This window comes from Kogia breviceps, chromosome 2 (genome assembly GCF_026419965.1).
Source record: "Kogia breviceps isolate mKogBre1 chromosome 2, mKogBre1 haplotype 1, whole genome shotgun sequence".
NCBI classification, from domain to species: Eukaryota; Metazoa; Chordata; class Mammalia; order Artiodactyla; family Physeteridae; genus Kogia; species Kogia breviceps.
Window position 1 is genome coordinate 13,585,113 of NC_081311.1, and position 24,042 is coordinate 13,609,154.

General features: G+C 47.1%; 1 protein-coding gene across 2 annotated transcripts in view; it reads right to left on the reverse strand.

Annotated features, from left to right (window-relative positions):
• Positions 1-24,042, reverse strand: part of SLC18A2 (solute carrier family 18 member A2) — a 39,976-nt gene that overhangs the window by 5,086 nt on the left and 10,848 nt on the right. For both annotated transcript variants that reach the window (XM_067024568.1, XM_059051734.2), the window contains exons 5-15: positions 23,879-23,962; positions 23,510-23,602; positions 22,726-22,815; positions 22,575-22,618; positions 22,444-22,504; positions 19,825-19,920; positions 10,293-10,371; positions 10,074-10,125; positions 8,993-9,056; positions 7,171-7,290; positions 6,897-7,030 (exon numbers count right to left, since the gene is read on the reverse strand). In XM_067024568.1, coding sequence (XP_066880669.1) covers positions 6,897-7,030; positions 7,171-7,290; positions 8,993-9,056; positions 10,074-10,125; positions 10,293-10,371; positions 19,825-19,920; positions 22,444-22,504; positions 22,575-22,618; positions 22,726-22,815; positions 23,510-23,602; positions 23,879-23,962 — 917 coding nt within the window. The remainder of the gene's footprint in view (positions 1-6,896; positions 7,031-7,170; positions 7,291-8,992; positions 9,057-10,073; positions 10,126-10,292; positions 10,372-19,824; positions 19,921-22,443; positions 22,505-22,574; positions 22,619-22,725; positions 22,816-23,509; positions 23,603-23,878; positions 23,963-24,042) is intronic.

The window sequence follows — 24,042 nt, forward strand, 5'->3', positions numbered from 1 at the left end:
GTACGTACTACGGACTCAATGAAAAAACTGCATTGCGAGGGAAGAAGGTCAGTCAGACCAGTTATTTGGTATCATATAGACTTAAATAGAATTTATCAATTAACTAAACTGCATTTGTTGACCCTACCTATATCAGGTTAAGAAGTCTTCTTTCTTAAAAGGTCATCTGTAGCTTTTAAAACCTAGCTTACTGGCTTCTGAACCTCTTTTGAAAAATGTATTGTGCCATAGTTGTTGTTTTGAAGTTGTACATGATTAAGCCAGATGGCATCTAATAGTCCAAAAGTGCCACGAAAAGAGGGGCATGAACAAGATCGAGTGGGTAAGTCAAGTGCATGGGGGACGCATGCAGAGCGGTCCGGGGAGCAGCCTGGTAATCAGAGCAGCACTCCGTGTACTGCTGTGTGGAAAAGGTGTGTTTGACTCTGGACTGAAGAAAAAGTAGAAAAAAAAAAAAAAGGGGGGGGGAGGGCATTTTCATCTGAATTCAGGGCAATGCCTGGTTCCTGAGAGTTGAGCCCTGGTCCTACCAAATGCCTGGTTTCATATCAGACACAGGAGAGTCAGGATTTCCAAACTGGTAAAAACATGCTGGACCAAGTGAAGTGTAAAAATAACACAAATACAAAGCTGGGACAGTGAAAAAGTAAAAGCATTAAAATGTAAGAGTTCCAGGCTTCAAGACTTTGAAAGATACCAGGCCTATGTGGTAGAAAAGATTTACTTACCACATCTTCTAAAAAATAAAAAAAGTGATGGTTTTGCATCAGGGTCACCCAGTGAAAGAAAGCTGCAGTCCTCAAACCACCTACTTTCCTGTCTGGGCAACAATTAGAAACTTCAAGAGTAAGACCTAAGAAATGTGCCCTATCTTTAAAAATAATTCAACCTGAAAAAATAAAACTCCATTCCAGAACACAGCTTTCCTCCTTACTGGGTATTCTGACAGTTAGAGGCTGTAAGCAGTTGTCTTATAACTGGAACACAGTTTCCTAAATGACAGAGTTGGTGTTTCTTATACTTGCAGAGGAACTGGAGTAACAGGCTTTTTTCTCTGCCTGTATTGATAACACTGATTATTTAAAAAAAGAAAAAAAAAAAGCAGAAATCCAATAAACCAAATGGAAGAAAAACTCAAGTGCTCACCAACTGGTTCATGACTGGATGACTTAGGATCCATAAAATAGCACTCGAATTTCCCATTTCTAGCTTAAGTCCAAACACCACTTAATCAGAACGCTTCCTAATGAAAGAATGCTTTGTGAAGGTCTGTATCCCTTCTTCTGGCTCTCACGTCCCCTGCGGTTGGTAACTGCTGAGCCTGGATGCCAGCACTTGTCTGGACGGGATGTTCTCAAGTGGGCAGTCATCGACCGTCCGTGGCACACGCTGCTTCCTGCCCTCGCCCCCCCCCCCCATCATCCGACGCTACTGGTTTCCACCCGGTGCCTTCCTGCTCTGCCTGCACAGTGAGTAGGTGGCAGCTATTGGCTGCCACCTTCGCAGGCTGCCATCCAGCCAGTCACATGGCGTCTGACACGACGCATTCAATTACGGGCATCAATTACGGGCAGGCAGATGCGCATTCTCTCAAGTTTTAAATGATTCATCTTGCCAGGCACTTATTAAGGATTTTGACATTTTACGGTGGAAGTGGCTTCTGGAAGCCTGTCATTCTTGTTGCTTTGCCTTTCAGAATCGTCTCTTCCACTTCCTTCAGCACTTTCCTTTTCAAACGAACTAAAGCCTTAGTTTAAATGTGGGAAGAGGCACTGAGGCCTGACTTCCGCCCATCACATGGGGACCCCAGAGTGGGAGCTGGCAGGGCAAGCTCACCCCCCCTGGTCCCCTGACCTCATCCACTTCCTCCAAGACCTCAGATAAGCCTTCACGCTGCTGCCGACGAACGGATAACACAACAGCCACTAACGTCTGCTGCTCGGAGAGGGAAGCCCACTGGGCAGCCCTGGGCTCTGAGAGTAAAAGGAGGCTCTCATCTCAGAGAGGAAGAGAGGGAGGAAACTGGGGTACTGCTGGGCTGCCGGAGTAAGTCAGGGTTAGGTGAGGGCAAGAAATGAGAGTGGGGTGAGATGGGAACGCGTGACAATTTACTGAGCATTTACTGTGTGCAGACTCCGGGGTCGCACTCCACTGGTATTCTTTCATTTAATCCTCACAACCACTCTGTGAGGTCGAGGCTATCGTCTTCCCGTGGGACAGACAGTTCAGCTCCAGGGCTGCCCATGCTGGCCCTGCGCTGTCTCCTGAGTCTTAAACAGTCTCTTGGATGACAGGAGCATTTGTAGGTGATTTTTTTGTGTGTGTGTGGGGGGGGGTGTCAAATAGCGTTGGGAGTAATCTTCATTCGGCCTTAATCAGATTGATACGGTGGCAACAGGACAAGCGTTGTTCTCTGTGGTTGCACAGAGAATTTTCTGACCATGATTGGAGCCAAGGTACTGTGCTGGGGTCAGACAAACAAAGGGAGACAGGAAACTTGGACAACCAGGCTGGAAAACAGGAAGTTCGCCCAGAGAGATATGACATAGTGCTATGGCTGTGGCTGTTCAGAGCTGGCAAGCAAAGGCAAAGAGGAAGAGTCAGATGGCTCGAGAGTAATTCAAAATCACCTACTTAAATCCTATAGAGTAAAGGGCACAAGACCAGTGCTCAGTGCTGGACATATTTTAAAAATATACTGCACATGTTAATAAATACAAAAAGTGCCCAAAACGAAGACTGCATACAACCTAACTTCAGGCTCTGTGTCTCTCTTTAAATCCATTCTTTAGGGATAATCGTGTAGAAGGGCAGTCAAGAAATGCCAAAGCCTTATGGACAAATTCTTAGAAATGCACAACCTGCTGAGACTGAACCAGGAAGAAATGGAAAATATGAACAGACCAATCACAAGCACTGAAATTGAGACTTGGATTAAAAATCTTCCAACAAACAAAAGCCCAGGACCAGATGGCTTCACAGGCAAATTCTATCAAACATTTAGAGAAGAGTTAACACCTATCCTTCTCAAACTCTTCCAAAATGTAGCAGAGGGAGGAACACTCCCAAACTCATTCTACGAGGCCACCATCACCCTGATACCAAAACCAGACAAAGAGGGCTTCCCTGGTGGTGCAGCGGTTGACAGTCTGCCTGCCGATGCAGGGGACGTGGGTTCGTGCCCCAGTCTGGGAGGATCCCACATGCTGCGGAGCGTGTAGGACAGTGAGCCATGGCCGCTGAGCCTGCGTGTCCAGAGCCTGCGCTCCGCAGCGGGAGAGGCCACAACAGTGAGAGGCCCGCATACCACACACACACACACACACACACACACACAAAAAAAAAAAAAAAAACAGACAAAGATATCACAAAGAAAGAAAACTACAGGCCAATATCACTGATGAACATAGATGCAAAAATCCTCAACAAAATACTAGCAAACAGAATCCAACAGCACATTAAAAGGATCATACACCATGATCAAGAGGGGTTTATTCCAGGAATGCAAGGATTCTTCAATATACGCAAATCAATCAACGTGATACACCGTATCAACAAACTGAAAGAGAAAAACCATATGATCATCTCAATAGATGCAGAGAAAGCTTTTGACAAAATTCAACACCCATTTATGATAAAAACCCTGCAGAAAGGAGGCACAGAGGGAACTTTCCTCAGCATAATAAAGGCCATATATGACAAACCCACAGCCAACATCGTCCTCAATGGTGAAAAACTGAAACCATTTCCACTAAGATCAGGAACAAGACAAGGTTGCCGACTCTCACCACTCTTAATTCAACACAGTTTTGGAAGTTTTAGTCACAGCAATCAGAGAAGAAAAAGAAATAAAAGGAATCCAAATCGGAAAAGAATAAGTAAAGCTGTGACTGTTTGCAGATGACATGATACTATACATAGAGAATCCCAAAGATGCTACCAGAAAACTACTAGAGCTAATCAATGAATTTGGTAAAGTAGCAGGACACAAAATTAATGCACAGAAATCTCTGGCATTCCTACACACCAACGATGAAAAATCTGAAAATGAAAATAAGAGAACACTCCCATTTACCATTGCAACAAAAAGAATAAAATATCTAGGAATAAACCTACCTAAGGAGACAAAAGACCTGTATGCAGAAAATTATAAGACACTGATGAAAGAAATTAAAGATGATAAAAATAGATGGAGAGATATACCATGTTCTTGGATTGGAAGAATCAACATTGTGAAAATGACTCTACTACCCAACGCAATCTACAGATTCAATGCAATCCCTAGCAAACTACCACTGACATTTTTTACAGAACTAGAGCAAAAAATTTCACAATTTGTATGGAAACACAAAAGACCCCGAATAGCCAAAGCAATCTTGAGAACGAAAAATGGAGCTGGAGGAATCAGGCTCCCTGACTTCAGACTATACTACAAAGCTACAGTAATCAAGACAGTATGGTACTGGCACAAAAACAGTAATATAGATCAATGGAACAGGATAGAAAGCCCAGAGATAAACCCACACACATATGGTCACCTTATCTTTGATAAAGGAGGCAAAAATACATAGTGGAGAAAAGATAGCCTCTTCAATAAGTGGTGCTAGGAAAACTGGACAGGTACATGTAAAAGTTTGAAATTAGACCACTCCCTAACACCATACACAAAAATAAGCTCAAAATGGGTTAAAGACCTACATGTAAGGCCAGACACTATCAAAATCTTAGACGAAAACATAGGCAGAACACTCTATGACATAAATAACAGCAAGATCCTTTTTGACCCACCTCCTAGGGAAATGGAAATAAAAATAAACAAATGGGACCTAATGAAACTTAAAAGCTTTTGCACAGCAAAGGATACCATAAACAAGACCAAAAGATAACCCTCAGAATGGGAGAAAATAGTTGCAAATGAAACAACTGACAAAGGATTCATCTCCAAAATTTATAAGCAACTCATGCAGCTCAATAACAAAAAAAACAACCCAATCCAAAAATGGGCAGAAGACCTAAATAGACATTTCTCCAAAGAAGATATACAGATTGCCAACAAACACATGAAAGAATGCTCAACATCATCAATCATTAGAGAAATGCAAATCAAAACTACAATGAGATATCATCTCACACAGGTCAGAATGGCCATCATCAAAAAATCTAGAAACAATAAATGCTGGAGAGGGTGTGGAGAAAAGGGAACACTCTTGCACTGCTGGTGGGAATGTAAATTGATACAGCCACTATGGAGAACAGTATGGAGGTTCCTTAAAAATCTACAAATAGAATTACCATATGACCCAGCAATCCCACTACTGGGCATATACCCTGAGAAAACCATAATTCAAAAAGAGTCATGTACCAAAATGTTCATTGCAGCTCTATTTACGATAGCCAGGACATGGAAGCAACCTAAGTGTCCATCAACAGATGAATGGATAAAGAAGATGTGGCACGTATATACAATGGAATATTATTCAGCCATAAAAAGAAATGAAACTGAGTTATTTGTAGTGAGGTGGGTGGACCTGGAGTGTGTCATACAGAGTGAAGTAAGTCAGAAGGAGAAAAACAAATACCGTATGCTAGCACATATATATGGAGTGTAAGGGAAAAAAAATGTCATGAAGAGCCCAGGGGTAGGACAGGAATAAAACCCAGACCTACTAAAGCATGGACTTGAGGATATGGGGAGGGGGAAGGGTAAGCTGTGACGAAGTGAGAGGGTGGCATGGACATATATACACTACCAAACGTAGGGTGGATAGCTAGTGGGAAGCAGCCACATGGCACAGCGAGATCAGCTGGGTGGTTTGTGACCACCTAGAGGGGTGGGATAGGGATGGTGGGAGGGAGGGAGACGCAAGAGGGAAGAGATATGGGAACATATGTATATGTATAACTGATTCACTTTGTTGTAAAGCAGAAACTAACACAGCATTGTAAAACAATTATACGCCAATAAAGATGTTTAAAAAAAAAAAATGCCAAAGCCTTAAAATCCATTTCAGGTCAAACATCAGGGAGAACTTCTGACATACTCCCTAGAGAACAGCAACAAGGGAACCTCACACCCATTCCTAAACGCCAAATACCATCTCCCCCAGCCTTGTTTCTCTTATTCACCTTTAACCTAAGGCCCTCATCTTTCAACTAGATGAGTGTCTATCACCATTTGATGTTTAAAAAAAATCAGCAGCAGCACCAAACCAGGTATGAATGCTTATCAGAAAGGGTAAAATGACCAATGCATTTCAAAATTCAAATTTAGAATCAATAAGTTTGAATTTATTCAGAAGAGGAACACTTAACACTCAATACTACATCTTTCCTACAGCTATGATTCTGGTCATGAAATTATGAACTTAAACGTTATACATACGTGCTAACATGTGCCCAAAGGTGCATAAACAATATTTTTCCATAAGTGTCTGTTACCTACATTAAAATCATCTCCAGAATCCTATGCAGTAAGGACTAAGACATTATTACTGAAAGCTGTAAGGGTCAGGAGCAAAGCAAACAGGACCAAAAATGGCTGATCTTAGAAGTAAGCACAGAGGCAAAAAAGTTATCTTCAAGATTTTCAAGAACCTTAGAAAATTAAATTGAACAATCCCTGTTTATATTTGGTTGATGAAAAGAGCTATACTGACTGCTAATCTAGGTACAAAAATAGTTTCATTCTTCAAATATATAAACATAATGCCTGATATGGTAAAACAAGTAGCTGCCCTATGTGGTATAAACTAAAAAGGAACTCTTATCATTTACATTTGGGGAGTTCTGTTCAAAAGGAGCAGAAATCTATTTTAGAACTAAGCCATAAGACACTATCCAGGAGACCATGCTAAAATTATCAAGAAATACTTCACTGCATCCTAAAATTTGCTTACCATTTTTTCTTCCTTGGCAGGTGGACTTCGGAGAAAAAAGCAGAGAGGAGCAAAAAGAATATCAATTATTCCAATGATTGTCATGAGCCATGGAAATCCAATTGCCTTTGCGATAGCCCCACCAGCGGAAGGACCTTTCAGGAAACAGAGAATTAGATAAAGCTCTCTCTAAATGTCTTGTAGGCAGAAAGATGCAAAGGTTTAAATAATTTTCAGTAGGCATTATCAATCATGCACTGAGAAAAAAGGTTGTTTTGAAAGCCAATGTCCTTACCTATAGCATATCCCATACAAAAGGCTACATCGGCAATGGCATACACGCTCCCATAGACGGACACGTGCCGCAGGTCAACCAGGTAGCCCATGATGGGCATCATTGATGAATCCACCATGCCTGTGGACAATCAGGGGACACAGTCTATAGAAAACTGATGGAAACCAATAATGAGCTGAATGTCAGGGACTGTGTCCTAAACTCACGACCCTGCCAAGATTTCTCACTGCTACCTGCAAGTCTTGAGGCAAACTCCCTACAACATACCTTTGGCTGAAGACAGATTGAAGGTGCTTGAGGCTGAGACTGGAACCCAGACCACCATTTGCTGTTCTCCACCTTGCCTCACCTTGTCCTCCACTGTCTGGTGGACAGCACCCAGTCCTCTGGTGACTCACCTGCCGTTCTTCAGATCTAGAGGGATGCTGGTTACTGGTTGTGTGGACCGCAAGCCTGCTCCTGTGGGTGTTTTCCTGATTCACTATCTTCTGGTCCACTCGTCCTTTGCCCTCAAAGAGTGGGCAAACCTACATGCCTCACGCAGCTCCCTCCCCATCCACACTGTGGCCTCACACTTAGATTATGAGAGTTAAAGTTGGAAAGTATTAGGGAGAATCAGAAGGCACCAGAACAGGAAGGAGTCTGAGGGATCATCCTGCCCTGCTCAGGAAATTTACATCGGAAGAGTTTTGCTCATTCAGTTGGCTAAAAAAAAACCAAAACTGCCACCACCACCTCCAAGACCTGTATTAGAATCTCTGGTCTCTTGAATAGTCGTGGACAGGAAGCATAAAGAAAAAACACAAATATTCAGAGTTCTGGCTGGGTGAGCACTGTCATGCCTTATCTCTCTGAACGTCAGTCTCCCCAGCGATAAAATGGAGATGATAATAACTGGCTGCATGCGGTGATGGCTGTGAACACGCCCAGCAGGGCATTCAAATGATAGACCCCTCACCCGAACACCCACCAGGGGCAGGAGGGTAAGGGGCATTTCTTTCATTCAACTAGTATTTGCTGATCACCTAACATGTGCAAGTTGCTGGGACACAGGGGAGAACAAAACGAACACAGAGTTGGAAAATAAATTACGATTGTGATTGAGGCTATAAAGGCACTGTGAGAGGTTATGTATACGTATACATACAAGCTAGGAGAACCTAACCTGGTCTAAGGGGTCCACGAAGGCTCCACTCTTTCTACTGTACCAAAGAGTCAACTCCTGCCTTTACCCTGTGACAGATTTACCTTTACTTTTATCATGATCAATGTGTATATTATAAATGAGAAACAAGCATATGCTATTTATCCAAAATATTAACAAGGTTTTTCCCTAACGTATTACTTACTGTTCCTCACATTACTGCAAAGACTCAACCCCTTTGCCTGTGAAAATTCCTGCAGTACAGCTGGCCATCAATACAACAAGTCTACTTTTTCTTATACAAAAAATACATGTGAAGTCTCTTTGTCCCCCAGCCTCATATGAGAAGGCCTGTGCACAGATATGAGCCCAAACAAATGGATTCTGAGGAAGCAGTTCTCCTGTTTGCCCAAGCTCAGCAGTGGAGTGTCGCTTTGCTTCTGTAAATAGCAGGCTTTTATATGACCGGTTTTCAGGAAATAAATGACTAGTACATGGGAGCCAGTACCTTTCTATGGAGATCTACAAGCCGTACATGAGCTAAGCTGCCCACAGCCTCCTGTCAAACTTCTAGATATTTTAGATTGAGTAGCTATAGTCTGCCCAAGTAAGAGGAATTCTGTCTTAGTAATGGGAAAACAAAGTTTTAAATTTAGGTACAAGACTCGTGTGACTTACCAATTGCAAAACCAACTCCAAAGTTGGGAGCTATGAGTCCATAAATGTTTTTTGCAAGAGGAATCTGTAAGAGGAAATAAATGTTATGCTAAAATAACATGCTGGGGCTTCCCTGGTGGCACAGTGGTTAAGTATCTGCCTGCCAACGCAGGAATATCCCACATGCTGCGGAACAACTAAGCCCGTGTGCCACAACTACTGAGCCTGCGCTCTAGAGCCCACAAGCCACAACTACTGAACCCGCGTGCCACAACTGCTGAAGCCCACACGCCTAGAGCCCGTGCTCCATCACAAGAGAAGCCACCGCAATGAGATGCCTGAGCACTGCAATGAAGAGTAGCTCCCGCTCGCCACAACTAGACAAAGCCCGTGCACAGCAACGAAGACCCAACACAGCTAAAAAGAAATAAAATTTTAAAATTTATTTAAAAAAATAAATAAAATAACATGCTATCCAACTCTAAATCAACTTGGAAAGTCTTAAAGATATGCTTTCTTTGGCCTGTTATGTTTGTTCCCTCCTGGAGGAAGTAGGAGGAGAAGCAGGATGAGGTTTGGGCAGAAGTAGACCCTCCAAACCTCTAACAGTTGGAGGTGAAATGGGTTTTGTGACCACCATGAAAAGCTAGTTCACTGCCATATGTGAAAGTTCAGCCTCGTCCATACAACATTTTTGAAAAGAACCATAAGGTCTCATTTGGGATAGATATTGGCCTTTAGTAGAAGATGCTTTATTCTAGAAAAACGTCTTGCTATTGTTTCTGGCTAGCTGCCTTAAAGTGTTTAAGACACGGCAATGTTTAAGATGTTGGGGAGTGGGCTACAAAGTGAAATAAAAACTATGTAATAAAACATTCCAAATAATTTCCAACCGACATGAAGTGAAAATAAACCCTTTGGGGAGAGTCTTGTCCAAATTTTTTAAGATGATAAAAAATGATGAGAAGAAAATGGAAGATGTAATAAAACTCAATGTCAACAAACTTCAAACTGCTATGAAGTATTTCTTGGTTATCCTTGCCCAAAGCAAAAGTTTCATTCACAGATTATTTCCACTTGGCAAATGTCATCTTTCACTCACACATAAAATGCTGATTCCGACAATTATCATTCCTAGAAGAGCACAAAGCCACCTGTCAAAAAACAGAAAAGCACCATCAATACATGATTTCCGCCCCCCTCCAAGTTTTCAATGGAAATCAAAACAGTAAGTTGTAATCGTAAAGGCAGAAACACTTGGAATGTTTTTTAAAGAACTACATTATCAGAACAGAGTGAGTGTCGTCTCATTTCATCTTACCTCCCCATCTTGTGCGCAAGGATCCCAAAAATATTGGTTCCAATGAGGTAAGAAATACTAGCTGGTAAGAAAGCAACGCCTGCAAATGTATGAAAAGGACACCTTATCGGTACTGCTATCAGTAACATGTGAGAAAAACTAATCATTGTGAGACATCACGCTGGTGATTAGAGCTGATGAAATGAAGCCCTGGGGCCTGCACACCCAAGCAGCTAATATCCGGCGGCTGCCAGAGCCCGTCTGGGCCCCACGCACGCACGGCTCATCAGGCCGCCCAAAGCTGCCGAGACGCTCCAGAAATGAGATTCCTCCCTCTATCATCAGCTTCATCTCGGCCCCACCTCTGCCTGCTGGCGAGCTTTACCCGGAGATGACACCAGCAGCTCCCGGCATGGGCAGTGAGCAGAGTGGTGGCATCTGTTTCTGCTCCCCAGCCCCCTTCATGATTTGTACGACAGGAGAAGGACATGGGCGTTGACAAAATCGAGGAACACTAAGATGAGGGCAAAGAAACATTAAAATGATCCCACACCCCTTCATTCATATAATCACCACAGTTTTCCCTTGTAAGTGTTATATACACAAATGTGTGTGCACAGGATTTAGGTTTTTTGTTTTTCAAAAGAATCTGGGATTATACCTACGGTTCTACATCCTGCTTTTCTCAATAACCTTCAAGAACATCTTTCCATGCCAGAAAAATTAATAAGTAAATGTCTACGTGGTCATTTTTTGTGGCCAGAATGGCTTGCTGGTGACTCCTGACTCCCAGAGAGAAGAAGCATGGATGCAGGCCGGCTCCGGGGAAGCCCCAGACAAGCTACATCTCCCTGAAGCGAGTGGGGTGCTGAGCTCACGCCTGTGACTCGGAAGCCAGCGTATGTTATTTTCCACGGACAGAAGATACAGTTGACCCTTGAACAACACGAGTTTGAACTGCACAGGTTCATTTGTACACAGATTTTTTTCAATAGTAAATACTACAGTATTCCACGCTCCATGGTTGGTTGAATCCACAGATGTGGAACAGCAGCTACAGAGGAACCACAGACACGGAGGGCCGACTATAAATTACAGCGGATTTTCATCCGTGCAGAGGGTCTGCGCCTCTAACCCCTGAGTTGTTCAAGGGTCAACTGTACTCTCGGACAGCAAACACCCACTTCACGATCCTCGAGCCAAAAGCATGGGATTAGGAGGCATGAAACAAGGTGTTCATTTCAGCTGGAAACTTACCACCCAAGGCTTAATTAAGCGGGTCACTTGAACCCCTCAGAGCCCAAGAGACGGTGGCAGCTCCTATTGCACACACCTCACGGGGAGGCTTTGAAGATCACGCCGCAACGCGCGCAAGAAGGGCTGTGGCACCAGCCCTCCCAGCCTGACCCTGTGCCCTGTCACTCCACACGACCCCCACTCACCACTCACCCCGGCCTCTGACCTTCCCCAAACTGCGGTCAGCTCCTGCGGGCAGGGACCACTTCATCTGTCTCCTCGCAGCCCACCTCCACGGTGGCACACAGGAGGCGCCCAGAACACGCTGACCATTTAGAGGAAAGACCCCGCGTGAGGACGTTCACTTCACAGAGCTGGAAGTATTTCGAGGCCGTCCCTCGATGGCAGCCCCGTTGGCCCAGCATGGGCTTACCCCGCGGGGCAGCAGGCAGGGTGTGGTCTGGAGCCCAGAGTCCTCCTTTCTCGCCTTTCACGCTGCGGACGGGGCCATGCACTCTTTGGACCCCAGGTCCCAAGTTCCCTTTTCCTGTTCTGACACAGCCTCAGCTCCGTCTGCCTCGCCAGGACCTCCACCACCACCTCCACCACCTCACACGATCCACAGAACCTGCCTCTCGGAACTCAAAGAAACCTCAGTGTGCCTCGGGGAGGAACGGGGTCCCAGGAGGGGGCCATCTAGCTCCGCTGGGAAACCTGGGGCCGGGAGCCCACTACTCTTCCAGACAGCGCTTCAGGGGCGCCTCCTACGACAGGCCGGCATCCCAACACCAAGCCCTACGCCTCCCACCACCTCCACCCGCCGGCCCTGGTTCACATTCCAGAGCCAAGAGAAGCTGCCTTCAACCCCCTCCCCCAGCCCTGCCGCCAGCGCGTGGGAAGAGTGAGAGGCACCCCTCCCCCCGCCCCTCAGCTTCCGCGACGAAACGGACGAAACGCGGCCTCAGGCTCTGGGCTGTTCTCAGCGGCAGGGCGCCTACTGCGGACCCCTCGGTACAAGTTCACGTTATTCTCGACCTTGAAACCTGGTTCCCAGAACTGCCCCAGCCCACAATGGACGCACAGCACAGGACCACTAGCATCTGAGGGAAAACAGAAGGGCTGAAGGAATCCTACAAGCCTCTTCCGAGGGCCCTCGGCCACGCCCGCCCCCCGGGGCAGCCGCCCTGTGAGAGTCTCTGGAGCCCTGGCGGCGGCGGCGGCGCATGCGCTCACCGGGCTTGCCGCGCACAGACCTGCGCTTCCTCCAGGGCCCCGACCTCGCCTTCCTGGGGTGCTTTCCAGCCTTCGGCAGGGCTTCACACTCTCACCAGAGGATCCCCCCAGGTTCCTTTCAGGCCTTCATTTGTGCCCGTGGAGATTTTTTTTGAATCTGCGACTAATTGGACATCTTTATCCCTCCCAAATGTATCACCGGCGAACACAACAAGACTTCTCTCTAGGCCTTTCCCCAGCCGCACGAGAAGTGTTGACTGGGTCTGGGCCACGCTCGAGCCCCTTCTCTTCCCCTGGGGTGCTGGTGCCTGCTCACTCGCCTCTGCTCATACAAGAAAGTTTAACCAAGAGGGACCACCCACCTGCCCCTAGTGCCTTTGTGGAAAGTCTGGCTTTGACCACAGGCTTGAGCTGCACACAAGGGAGAGGCCTGGAGCATCACAGAGTCCACAGGGAGCTGATCCTGGACACGCAGCCCCAAAGCGACCATGAGAATGAGGCCTTGGGCTTCTTCCGAGCTCCGGGTGACCCATCCCTGTCGTCCCCAAGGACTCAGCTAGGAACCAGAATGGGGCAGGGGTCCCATCTGGACTCTCCAGAGGGAGGCTCGGAAGGCTGAAGTCATCACATCCCAGAGCCACAGGAGGTTGGCCATTGTCTTGTCTTTGCCACCCAGCTAGGCTGGCACGGGACATGCCTGGGGTCACGGCTGGCTGGGAGCAGTAATGGTCCCCCACCAGCAGGCCAGTGTCCTTCCCTCCATCCCACACTGAACCAGCACACACACACCTCTTCAAAGAACCAGAAGAAAGAGTCTGTTTCCACCCTTGTCTGGGGCCTGTTCCTCAGAGCCTATGCTGCCCTTTTGGGGTCACAGCCCTCACCATGAACATGAACTTTTTGATTCCCTAAGCCTCAGGGTGTCAGGGAGTGGTCATCTGACCCAGGGACTTGAGGCGAAGAGATGCCCTGATGATTCTCCACCAACCCAAACCCAGGGCCACGCCCAAGTGGCAGCACAAACAGTCTGAGGGCTGGGCTTGCAAGGGAGCCCTCTGGAGTAGGGATGGGCTGTGTCTTTACCGCCCCCAAAACGACGGCCCCGAACACCGCATTAACAATCATGCGTCCCCGACGCAGCTCATAAGACTGCTTCGCTCTGACTTCAAATCTTACAGCCTTTCTCCAGAAACAATCAGAGAAGCAAAAGGTAGAACGCCTTCCGTTTCCACACTGGGCTGGAGAGAGCTCACACAGGGAGGGGCTGAGCTGCCCGGGCCTCCGGGCAAGTCCTGTGCCACCTCCTGGAGCTGGGTCCTCGCCTCGGGCACAGGCCCACCCAGGGGCCTTCTCACCCAGGCTCGGAGGGGCCTGAGGGGCTCGGGAGAGGGGCTCGCGAGGTGGCAAGGCCCACCTAAGAGGAGAGCTCCCCCTCACTGGAGATGACACTGCAAACGGGAACAGAAATCTGATTCTCTTGAGGAAACCCGAGTCTAGCTCTGAGCCAAGGAAGGAGCCACCTCACTGGTGGAAAGGTACAGGGTCGGGGGAACATCTGGCCGGGGTGATAAGCCCCACAAGAGGACCTCCTGATGAAATCTAGGCAGCCTGCGGCCTGCTATCTAACCCGGATGGCCTGGGTCCCTGACTGACGTGAAAGACTTTCTACAGAAAGCCTCGGGCTGTGTCTGGAGAAGAATAGGGCAGAGCAGCTGAAGAGCCCTGCACATGGCCAGGACGTGTTCAATTAGGGTGATAAGTCAGTTACGTGGAGAAAACAGAAACACCAGGAAAGCATCTCTGCCCAGGAGCACGTGCAAAGCCAACATGGGAGCTCCACTCACAGCCACACACCACCGTCACAAGGAGCCTCCCGAGGAGACCTGAAGGCACCGATCAGCACAGGCACAGAGGGACAGAGCCCTAGAAAAACAGCTCCCATGGTGGCATCCGCCGGTACCAGCACCGAGACACGAAGAATGTCTCCTCATCCTTTGCAAAGCTGCTATTCGCTACCTCGAGGACAGAGAAAGTCCACCCCTCCTGCAAAGTGGTGAGCTCTCCTTAGAGCCTTTGAGAGCCTTTGGGTTTCCTCTGCTCTCTCCATGGCCAGGAAGTTCAGAGCGAAATTCCTGCTAAGAACTAGCCTTAGTTTACCTCCCAGAATCTTTCCTCCTTCACTGAATGATTCGTCGTTGGGGGCCTGCTTTGGGGTTGGGGTTTTGCAGCATAATCCACAAACCATAAAATTCACCGTTTTAAAGTGCACACAGTTCACTGGGTTTTAGTATATTCACAGGGCTGTGTAACCATCACCACAATTAACTCCAGAATGCTTTCATCACCCCAAAAAGAAACCTCACACCCTTTCGCGGTCCTTCCACATCTGGCCCGACCTCCAACCATTTGGGGCTTTTTAATGAAGGATTTTTGGTTTTTTGTTAATGAACGAACACAGAAATTCAATGCAGAACCCAAAAGGACTAGTGCCCAGGCCAGGCCAATTGGAGTGAGGCCGGAAGATCAAGGACCAAACCAGCGCAAACCAGGAGGCTGCATCTGCCAGGACGCCTCCACAAAGGGAATGCAAGTTCACCTGAGGAAGGCTGGGGGCACTAACAAGTGGGCTTATTCAGAACTGAGAGTCTCCATCTGAAGATGTCAGTGTGTAAGGTGAAAGAACTGTGAAAAGAAAATAAACCTCTAGGAAGGACCACTGATACATTCTTAAAGAAATGTGTGTGTGTGCAGGGACTAGCCTTCCAGATACTAAGCAATATTCTCGAGCTAATTAAATAGGAGGGTATTGACACAGGAATACAAGCTGACTTATGGAACACAAGAGAGAAATCCAGAAACAGACCCAAGAACACACGGTCATTTCCAGCATGACAGACGTGGGAAATATCATATGGACTCCTAGGGTTCCTGGCTGTAGGGCTGGCCAGCCGTAAAGAAAACAGTAACAAGGTGTGTGACAGATCCCTATCACACACCTTATAGCAAAATGAATTCCGTGTAAATCCAAGAGTTTCATGTAAAAAATAAATCACAAATCTACTGGAGAAAAACATAGTGAAAAAATAATCTTGGCATAGGAAAGGCCTTCCTGAGCCTGACTTGAAATTTGAAATGACAATGACGTAAAGGGGAAGCTTGCTAAATCGGACTCAGAGCATTTTAAACGTTCCGAGTGGTAAAAAATTTTAAAAATTTGAAATAAAATAAAATCCCACCTATAAAGTCAAAAGACACACAACAAAGGGCAATATTTGAAAAACATCTGATAAAGGCTTAATAACATACAAAGAACACTTAAAATCAATTTTTAAAAAAGAAAACTCAGTAGAAAAAATGGGTAAAGGATATTAATAAGAAGTTCACAGTAAAGGGAATAGATATGGATAATAAACATATGAAAAGGTGCTCAATTTCACTCACAAAGAATTTGTAAAAATAAATCAAAATGAGACCCCCTTTCTCACACACTCGATTGGAAAAGACTGATAATACCCGTGTTAGTGCAATGCCACCAAATATCAAAATGCCAGTTTCAGTTTAGGAATTTGCTCTACAGATATATGTACTTCCAAGCATAAGCAGGAATACGTGGAAAGGATATTTCACTGCAGTATGGTTTCTGATGGCAAAACTGGAATGAACCTGGATGTCCAGCACAGGTTGAAAATGTATGGTATAACCTTAACATGGAATGAAAGGCAATCAAAGCAGAACGAATGATGGGTTAAACAGGGCAGGCCGAATCTACGAGCTTTTCTCTATTCCCACTCTAAATTCCATTTAACTTTTAGTAAAGGCATAAAAGAAAACTATAGACCCTCCCCCTCTCTGACCAAGGAGAGGCAGAATGAAAGGGGAAAAAGCAACAAGAGGGAGGCGCAAGGAGAGGGAGAGCAGAGAGGGACACAGCGTACAGTGCTGGAACCTTCCACCTGCTCACGGAGCAGGCGGAAGCAGCAAGACCTCTGTGCCTCAGGAAAATTAAGAAACTGAAGGCTCCAGGTATTGTGAACGTAGGACTGAGGGCGGAGGCTGTTAACCAGAAAGAGAGCGGTTGGACCCCCCCCAGCCCTCAGTGGTTCACCTAGCAGGAGAGGGTTTCTTTAGAGAAACTGAACTGAAAAGGTTCAGGGACCCCAGGCAGCATGGAGACCAGGGATGTCACAAGAGGCTGAAATGGGAGGTGAAGAGAAGTCGTCCTACTGAATGGTAAAGGGTTATCGTTTCAACTTCCCTCCAGCGCCCCACACATACACAAAACCACTTAGGGTAAATGTGAAAGGGCTCTTCAAAAGTGTGATATGATGACACCAATTGTAAAAGTTCAATAGAGTTTAGAGGAGGAGGATGAAGAAATCAATGGACATAAGGGAAGGCAAAATAAGAAATTAAAAGTATAAAACAGAGAGACCCCAACATCCAACCAACCTGAGTACCAGAAAAGAGAAGAAAGAAAATGGAAGAGGGGGAGGGATTAAAGAAATAATACAAAGAGATTTCCCAGAACTGAAAGAAGAGGCTGACCAAGCAAGTGCCCAGCAGAGTGGAGGAAAAGACTCCCTGCAAATCAGCATCGCGGATGCTCATAACCTAGAGAGGAAGAGAAGATCCTTCGAGCTCCTACAGAAGATGGGGAAGGAGCACACTGGACTCCTCAACAGCAACCCCGCATGCCCGAAGACAACAGCAACCCCGGCCTCAAGACTCTGAAGGAAAAGGATTTCCAACCAAGAATTATATACCCAAACAGACTAAGTCAACCAAACTCAGGATAAAGTTGAGCTAAGGATAAAGATGCTGCTGATAAGCAGGATCCCAGAGAACTTTACCTGCTGGGCACCCCGTGTCAGGAAGCTGCTGGAGGACGGGTTCCAGCATAAAGAGAAAGTAAACCAAAAGAGAGGAATACAGGAGAGGAGGATACAGGAAACAGAAGAGAGGCAAAGAAGATGCCCAGATATTAGAAGAGGAAAATCTCTGGATGGCCTAGGGAACAACTCTAGACTGGAGCAGGAAGTCAGAGTGGTGTGGGACAGATGTCCACAAACAAGCAAAAACACAGAAAGGTTAGGTCTGTGGATTGTGCCTGTCCATGTTTAGAGGGTCTTTCATCTCTGCAAAAGAGTTTGAGGGATATATTCATAAATGCTACACAGAAAACTAAGAACACAGAAAGACACCACAATTACTAACTCCAGGAAAAACAAGAAGTTTGTAAAAAAAAGAAATAATCACAGAACCCTGCAGAGCTCGTCTTTGAATAATATTTACATATTCACAATAATGTCAATACTGAATGCCAATCTAACCAAAACCTGTAATACAATTGTTTTAGGAGAACAGAAGGTGAGAAAACATGTGAGTTGGTTGGTTGATATTTTCAGGTAAAGCAATAATGGCATTAAATCCTCATCTACTGTATTAGGAAGCTGGTGGACAATGTCAGAAATTGGGAAATCAAAAAAGAGGAGTGTACATTATTTAGAGACATAAAGGAAATTAGCAGAAGAAACAACTAAAAGAGTTGAAGGTGATCAAATCTGAGGAAGAGATTTGGAAATGAGGCATGGGGCAAAGACTGCTGTTTTTTCATTATGATTTTTATAACATATTTAACTTAAAAACTGTGTACATGTGTAACTTTGATTAAAAATTAAAATTTAATTAATTGTGAAAAGTAAATCTACCCATTCTGACACAGAAACATAGAAAAACAAGAGGTCACACAGTGTGTAAATGGCAAGATTCCACATGGGTTGGGTTTTCAAGCATTTCACAAAGATGGTGATCAATGCAGAACAATCAGGGAAAAGACACACAGAACTATTAACAATGAATGTCACAGAGGACTGGGCTGGGAGAGGGGGAAAGATGAATATGAGATTTTTACAATTTTTACTTCCTCAGTCCCTGTACTTTGATTTTTTAACAATAAGCATGAATTACTTTCTAAATAAAAAATACTTTCAAAAATTCATCCTCTAGGGCTCCCCTGGTGGCGCAGTGGTTGAGAATCCTCCTGCCGATGCAGGGGACACGAGTTCATGCCCCGGTCCGGGAAGATCCCACATGCTGCGGAGCGGCTAGGCCCACGAGCCATGGCCACTGAGCCTGCACGTCCGGAGCCTGTGCTCCGCAACAGGAGAGGCCACAACAGTGAGAGGCCCGGGTACCGCAAAATAAATAAATAAATAAATAAATCATCCTCTTAAAAACAAAGTTTGTAATGGATAAAGAAGATGTGGTACGTATACACAATGGAATACTACTCGGCCGTTAAAAAGAATGAAATAATGCCATTTGCAGCAACACAGATGGACCTAGAGATTATCATACTAAGTGAAGTAAGTCAGACAGAGAAAAACAAATAGCATATGATACCACTTATATGTAGTACCTAAAATATGACACAAATGAACTTATTTAGGAAACAGACTCACACACATAGAAGATAAACCTATGGTTACCAAACAGGGAAGGTGGGGGAGGGATAAACTAGGAGTTTGGGATTAGCAGATACAAACTACTATATATAAAATAGATAAACAACAAGGTCCTACTGTAGAGCACAGGGAACTATATTCAATATCTTATAATAAACCATAATGGAAAAGAATATGAAAAAGAATACATATATGTATGTATAACTGAATCACTTTACTGTGCACCAGAAACTAACATAACACTGTAAATCAACTCTACTTCAATTTAAAAAAAATAAAACTACGTTTGTTGTTCTCTTTCCCATAAATTTTATTACTGTCCACATATATTCACTTGTCCGGTTCAGAAGTGTGAGGAAAGGCTGAATGTATTTTTCATCTCTCACTTCTGCCCAGGTCTGATGCCTTGATATTAATTATGCCTCTATCAGGGATGATACAATAACTGGAGCCAAAACAAACCCCAAAGCTCATTGCTAACCTAAGCACTGACCCCATTAAGTGACAAACAGAAACAACCACTTCATCGTCCTGCTACCGGCAGCTCAGCAGGACTACAATAATGAGACCCAACCTGGGGACAAAAATTCTAGAACCGGAAACTCGCAGCCCAGTCTTACCCAGCTGCCACTTGCGGGAACACATGGTCTCCATCATCCAGATGGGCAGGGCTGGCTCCAGCATGGCAATCCCCATGTTTGCAAAGCAGATGGACCCTTTAAGGGAGGAAGGAGGTTAGTGTCCTTCTGTTTTGGGTCTCAAGTGTCCCCTACCGTTTCCAAACACAGTTAAATCCCATGTGCCCACAGCCAGAACAATCAGCTCAGATACCCAGAACGTCTACTTTTGTTAAGAAAGAGACAAATAACAGGTCAAAGGGATAGTGGGGAGTGTTTCTTTTTAAATTATTATTATTACTTAAAACAACTAGAATCCCAGAGTCATAAAGTGTGGAAGTGGAGGGAGGCTTAGTGACCACTAGGTTTAACCTTTGGAGTTCCAATTTATTAGTGAAGTAACTTGCTTGAGGCTACTCAGCGGCTCAGGCTGACCATACAGACTCAGGCAGCCTGAGGCTCCTACACCTAAGTTTCACTGTATAACAAACACAGATATTTCTAATGATGTCCTTGGTTGCCCAAAATTCAAGTGCATTCAGTGCAAATATGCTGTTGAGGGATTTTTTTTTTTTAATCAGCTATACCTATAGGGTATCCATGCAAATATCCATTATCACTGTGTTAACTAACCAGAACCCTTTGTAAATGTCGAACCACCTGGAAAAAAAAACACACATTGCTGTCCCCATTGTTCTGAGAGCTTCCTGTGCTGTGCGCAGTGGAACCTCTAATTTGCTAGACTCCTGATTCAAAAAACATTGTGAAATCATAATTAAGGTGTTTACATAAGATGAAAGATTTTTTTCATCCATTGTAGCATTTAAAGACAGAACATAAAAATGATGCTGAAACGGCTGGACTCCCCTCACCCACCTATTCCATGTTTTCTTAAATTCTGTATTTGTCTATTTGACGTTAATTACAGGGCCAAACTAACAACCAGAGTTGTTCACGTCTCCCCTGCGATCTGGAACCCATACTCCGAGTCCCTGCTCTATCTAACTCTCACCCACCTCACCAGTATCTCCTGCCCTAAATCCACCCAGGCAACTGGGGAGAACACCCAGACTGGAATTATTTAAACTAGCCGATCCTAAACTGCTTACCCTCCCCTACCTTTCCCATGGAAACGCCACTTTCCCATGGAAACGCCTAGGTTCTGGCCTGGGTCTTTGCCCGCCTCTTCCTGCCTCCTGACCAAACCTGGTGCCTCCCCATGTGGCCCTGAGCGACGTGGCGTGCCCCCTTTTCTCCAGAAACGTAAGTAACAAAATCATCCTTTGGTGGTATTAATCTCTCCGTGTCATCTCGTCACTCAGTCGCCTGCCTCTGTAAACTAAACCCCAGCGGTACAAACGAGACACCGCCTGCCCCCCAGCTCCACCCCACACCCCACCATCCAGGCTGCCTGGACCTGCCAACGGCCTGGCACTGAGTGCCGACTGGATTTCTCTATTTCCTCCAAGGGTGGGTAGGGGTGAGACCGTGAGGGCCACGTGTGCTCCAAGGTGCAGGGACTCGCATCTCTGGGCCCCCATCTCTCACCACACATGTCCTCACCCCCCAGCTCGGACAGCCAGGGCTCCAGGGGAATCTCAGCTCTGGAATGTTCCCTGTGTCTTTCTGGGGGCACAACGAGGTCCCCCTGCATGAGGAGGTCACCACACCAGGCTTATAACCCTTTGGTCAACAGGCATGACAGACAAGTTCTAGACCAAGGCCTCTCATGTGCTGCCCGGACCAAACCCAGCGGTATACACCTTAACAAAAGCAGCCTGGGGTTTTGAAAGCGGCTGAATCTGAATGCCCCTCGGGCGGGGCGTGCCTCACTTCACCCAGGCTCCCCCCAGCCCTAGCGGCTGTGACTGCTGCTTAGACACACCTACCCCCACCTGGAGGGAACCCTGACCGGGCCTGAGGCCACACCGCATGGACGCCCTCTCCGGCCTGATGCCGAGGGCCACTGCTCACCACTGCGTCCAGGCCCAGGCGGCGTTAAGGCTAGTCCCTCGCGAGGCAGCTCCCGGCCTGTGTCACTCAGGTGGTCTTGGGAGGTCAGCTGCTTGGATGGATGCAGCCCATTATCCTCCCCAAGAGCCACAGAACCCCAGGGCGTCCTTCGAGCCCATCTTGGCCAAGAACCCAAAGGTATCTTCCAGCCGCCTGTCCGTCGCTGTGCAGGATGCCCTCTGCAGAAAGAGGGGAACCCCTTGGCCCGCTGGGGCCCTGCTGTCGGTCTCTATTCACAGATGCCAAAGTGAATCAGAGCATCCACCTAAGGCACCCGCAGGGAGGCCATGGACCCAATTCCAGAAGTTCAAGGCCAAACGACGACAGCCTCTGACACAAACACAGTGAGCAAGGTTGGCCCAAAACAATCCTCTGTGGGGGGCGTCTCTGTGCCTCAGGCATCTTTGCCCCAGATGAAAAACAACAGAGGCGCTTGGCTGCGTCAGAAATTAATGACAGAAGAAAACCATCTCTTCCGACGTGTAACCTCTCTGTGCCTTTTATGTTTTTCTACAGCCCAGCGTTTCCGGCAGCAAAATGAACGCTGGTCCTCACCACCCACCCCCACCGCCTGGCTGGGAAGAACCAGGGGTGCTGGGGGAGCCCCACCTGCGGCGATGAGGATGTACGGGTCCTTCAGCAGGGTGGTGAGCGGCGTCCCCTTCTGGCTCTGTCAGGGAAAACAGGGGTTAGAAGAGGCCACGCGGCCACCACAGCACCCACCTGGCCCTGCGGCTCACCTCCGGCTGCACCCGGGATGGCTGGAGCACAAAGAGCTGAATAGCTACAGGAGAAAAAAAGAAGAGGTGTGGCCCCAAGCACCTGCCCACAGGGATGCCAAGCTCAGGGCCCCCGAGATCACGGCCAAGGGGTCCACGTGGACTCACTCACCTCCATCCAAGAGCACCAGGGCAGCCAGCACCAGGAACGGGGCCGTCTTCCCCACAAACTCATACAGCACGCTCCCAAAGGGGGGGCCCACTGCAAGGAAGAGAGAGAAGGGCCAGTGCCGGGCCCGGGACTGATGACCACCCCCTGGTCTAGAACCGTCTTGCGTTCCTCGCGTTTCTCCCTCTACTTTGTTCCAAACACTGTGTGGGGTGGCCACCCGACATGCTGTTCAGGACTGTTAAGTCGCCCTGGCAACTTCCTCCAAGCGGTTTCACACCTGAGACACGGAATCACTCCCAAAGTCAGGGTCAGAGGAAATAAGACCCAGGCAACAGAAGTGCACAGGAAAATGGACCAGTGAAGACTTCATGGTCGTTACACAGCAGCACAGACAGGGAGTGCGGGCTCCCAGAGGAAGGCCAGGAATGTGACAGGCAAGGGAGAGGACCTGGCTCTCTCAGGGAAGGCGTTCGCACCTGGTCTGGGAGCTCAGCCAGGGCAGGCGGAGGAGGCAGGCTCAGAAAGTGGAGAGGTCCTCGGGTGGGATGGTAACTCAGAGAATGTTCAAGAGGAGGGCCCTTGGCAGACCATCCCGTTCAAGACTTGGGTTTACATCTGGGCCCAGGAGGGAGGTCTGGGGAGGCCAGGTCCTCCCAGGTCAGGACTCTTCCCACCATGTTTCAAAGGCTCCATGAGATTAGGGAAGAAACAGAGGACAGTAGTGTGCAAGGGGGCTCACTGTCCAATGCCAGGTAGGCCCCTCCCCCCAGGTGGCCCCACCCACCTAAGACGCCCATGGCCAGGCCTCCCAGGGCAATCCCCATGGCGTTGCCTCTCTCCTCGTCATCTGTGTACACGCTGGCCAGCATGCCCATCCCTAAACAGGAAGAGAAACGGTGACAGCCAAGCTCTGGAGGCTACAGAATAACCATGACGACTCACCCCCCCCACCCCACCAGCCCAGACTGTGGTCTTCCCACACCTGCCAGACCCACAGAACATCAGGCCAAGCAGCATCCAACAGGAAGGTGGTACCTTCTCTAAGAACCAACCACCAACCACCACCCCCAATACCTAGATTCCCTGAATTATTCCAACTCATTCTGTAAAGGGCCGCCAGCCGGGGCACTGACTTAGGCGTTTCCACACCTACCAGCTACAGAAGAGCAGGAGGAGCCGATGCCCTGCAGGGACCTGGCAATCAGCAGGAAGGCGTAACTGCGGGAGAAGGCGAACACTGCGGAAAGAGGGGCCGGGCCACGGTCACTGTGGACCCACTGGTGCTGTGACCAGATCAGCTCAAACGGGGCCCCCCCT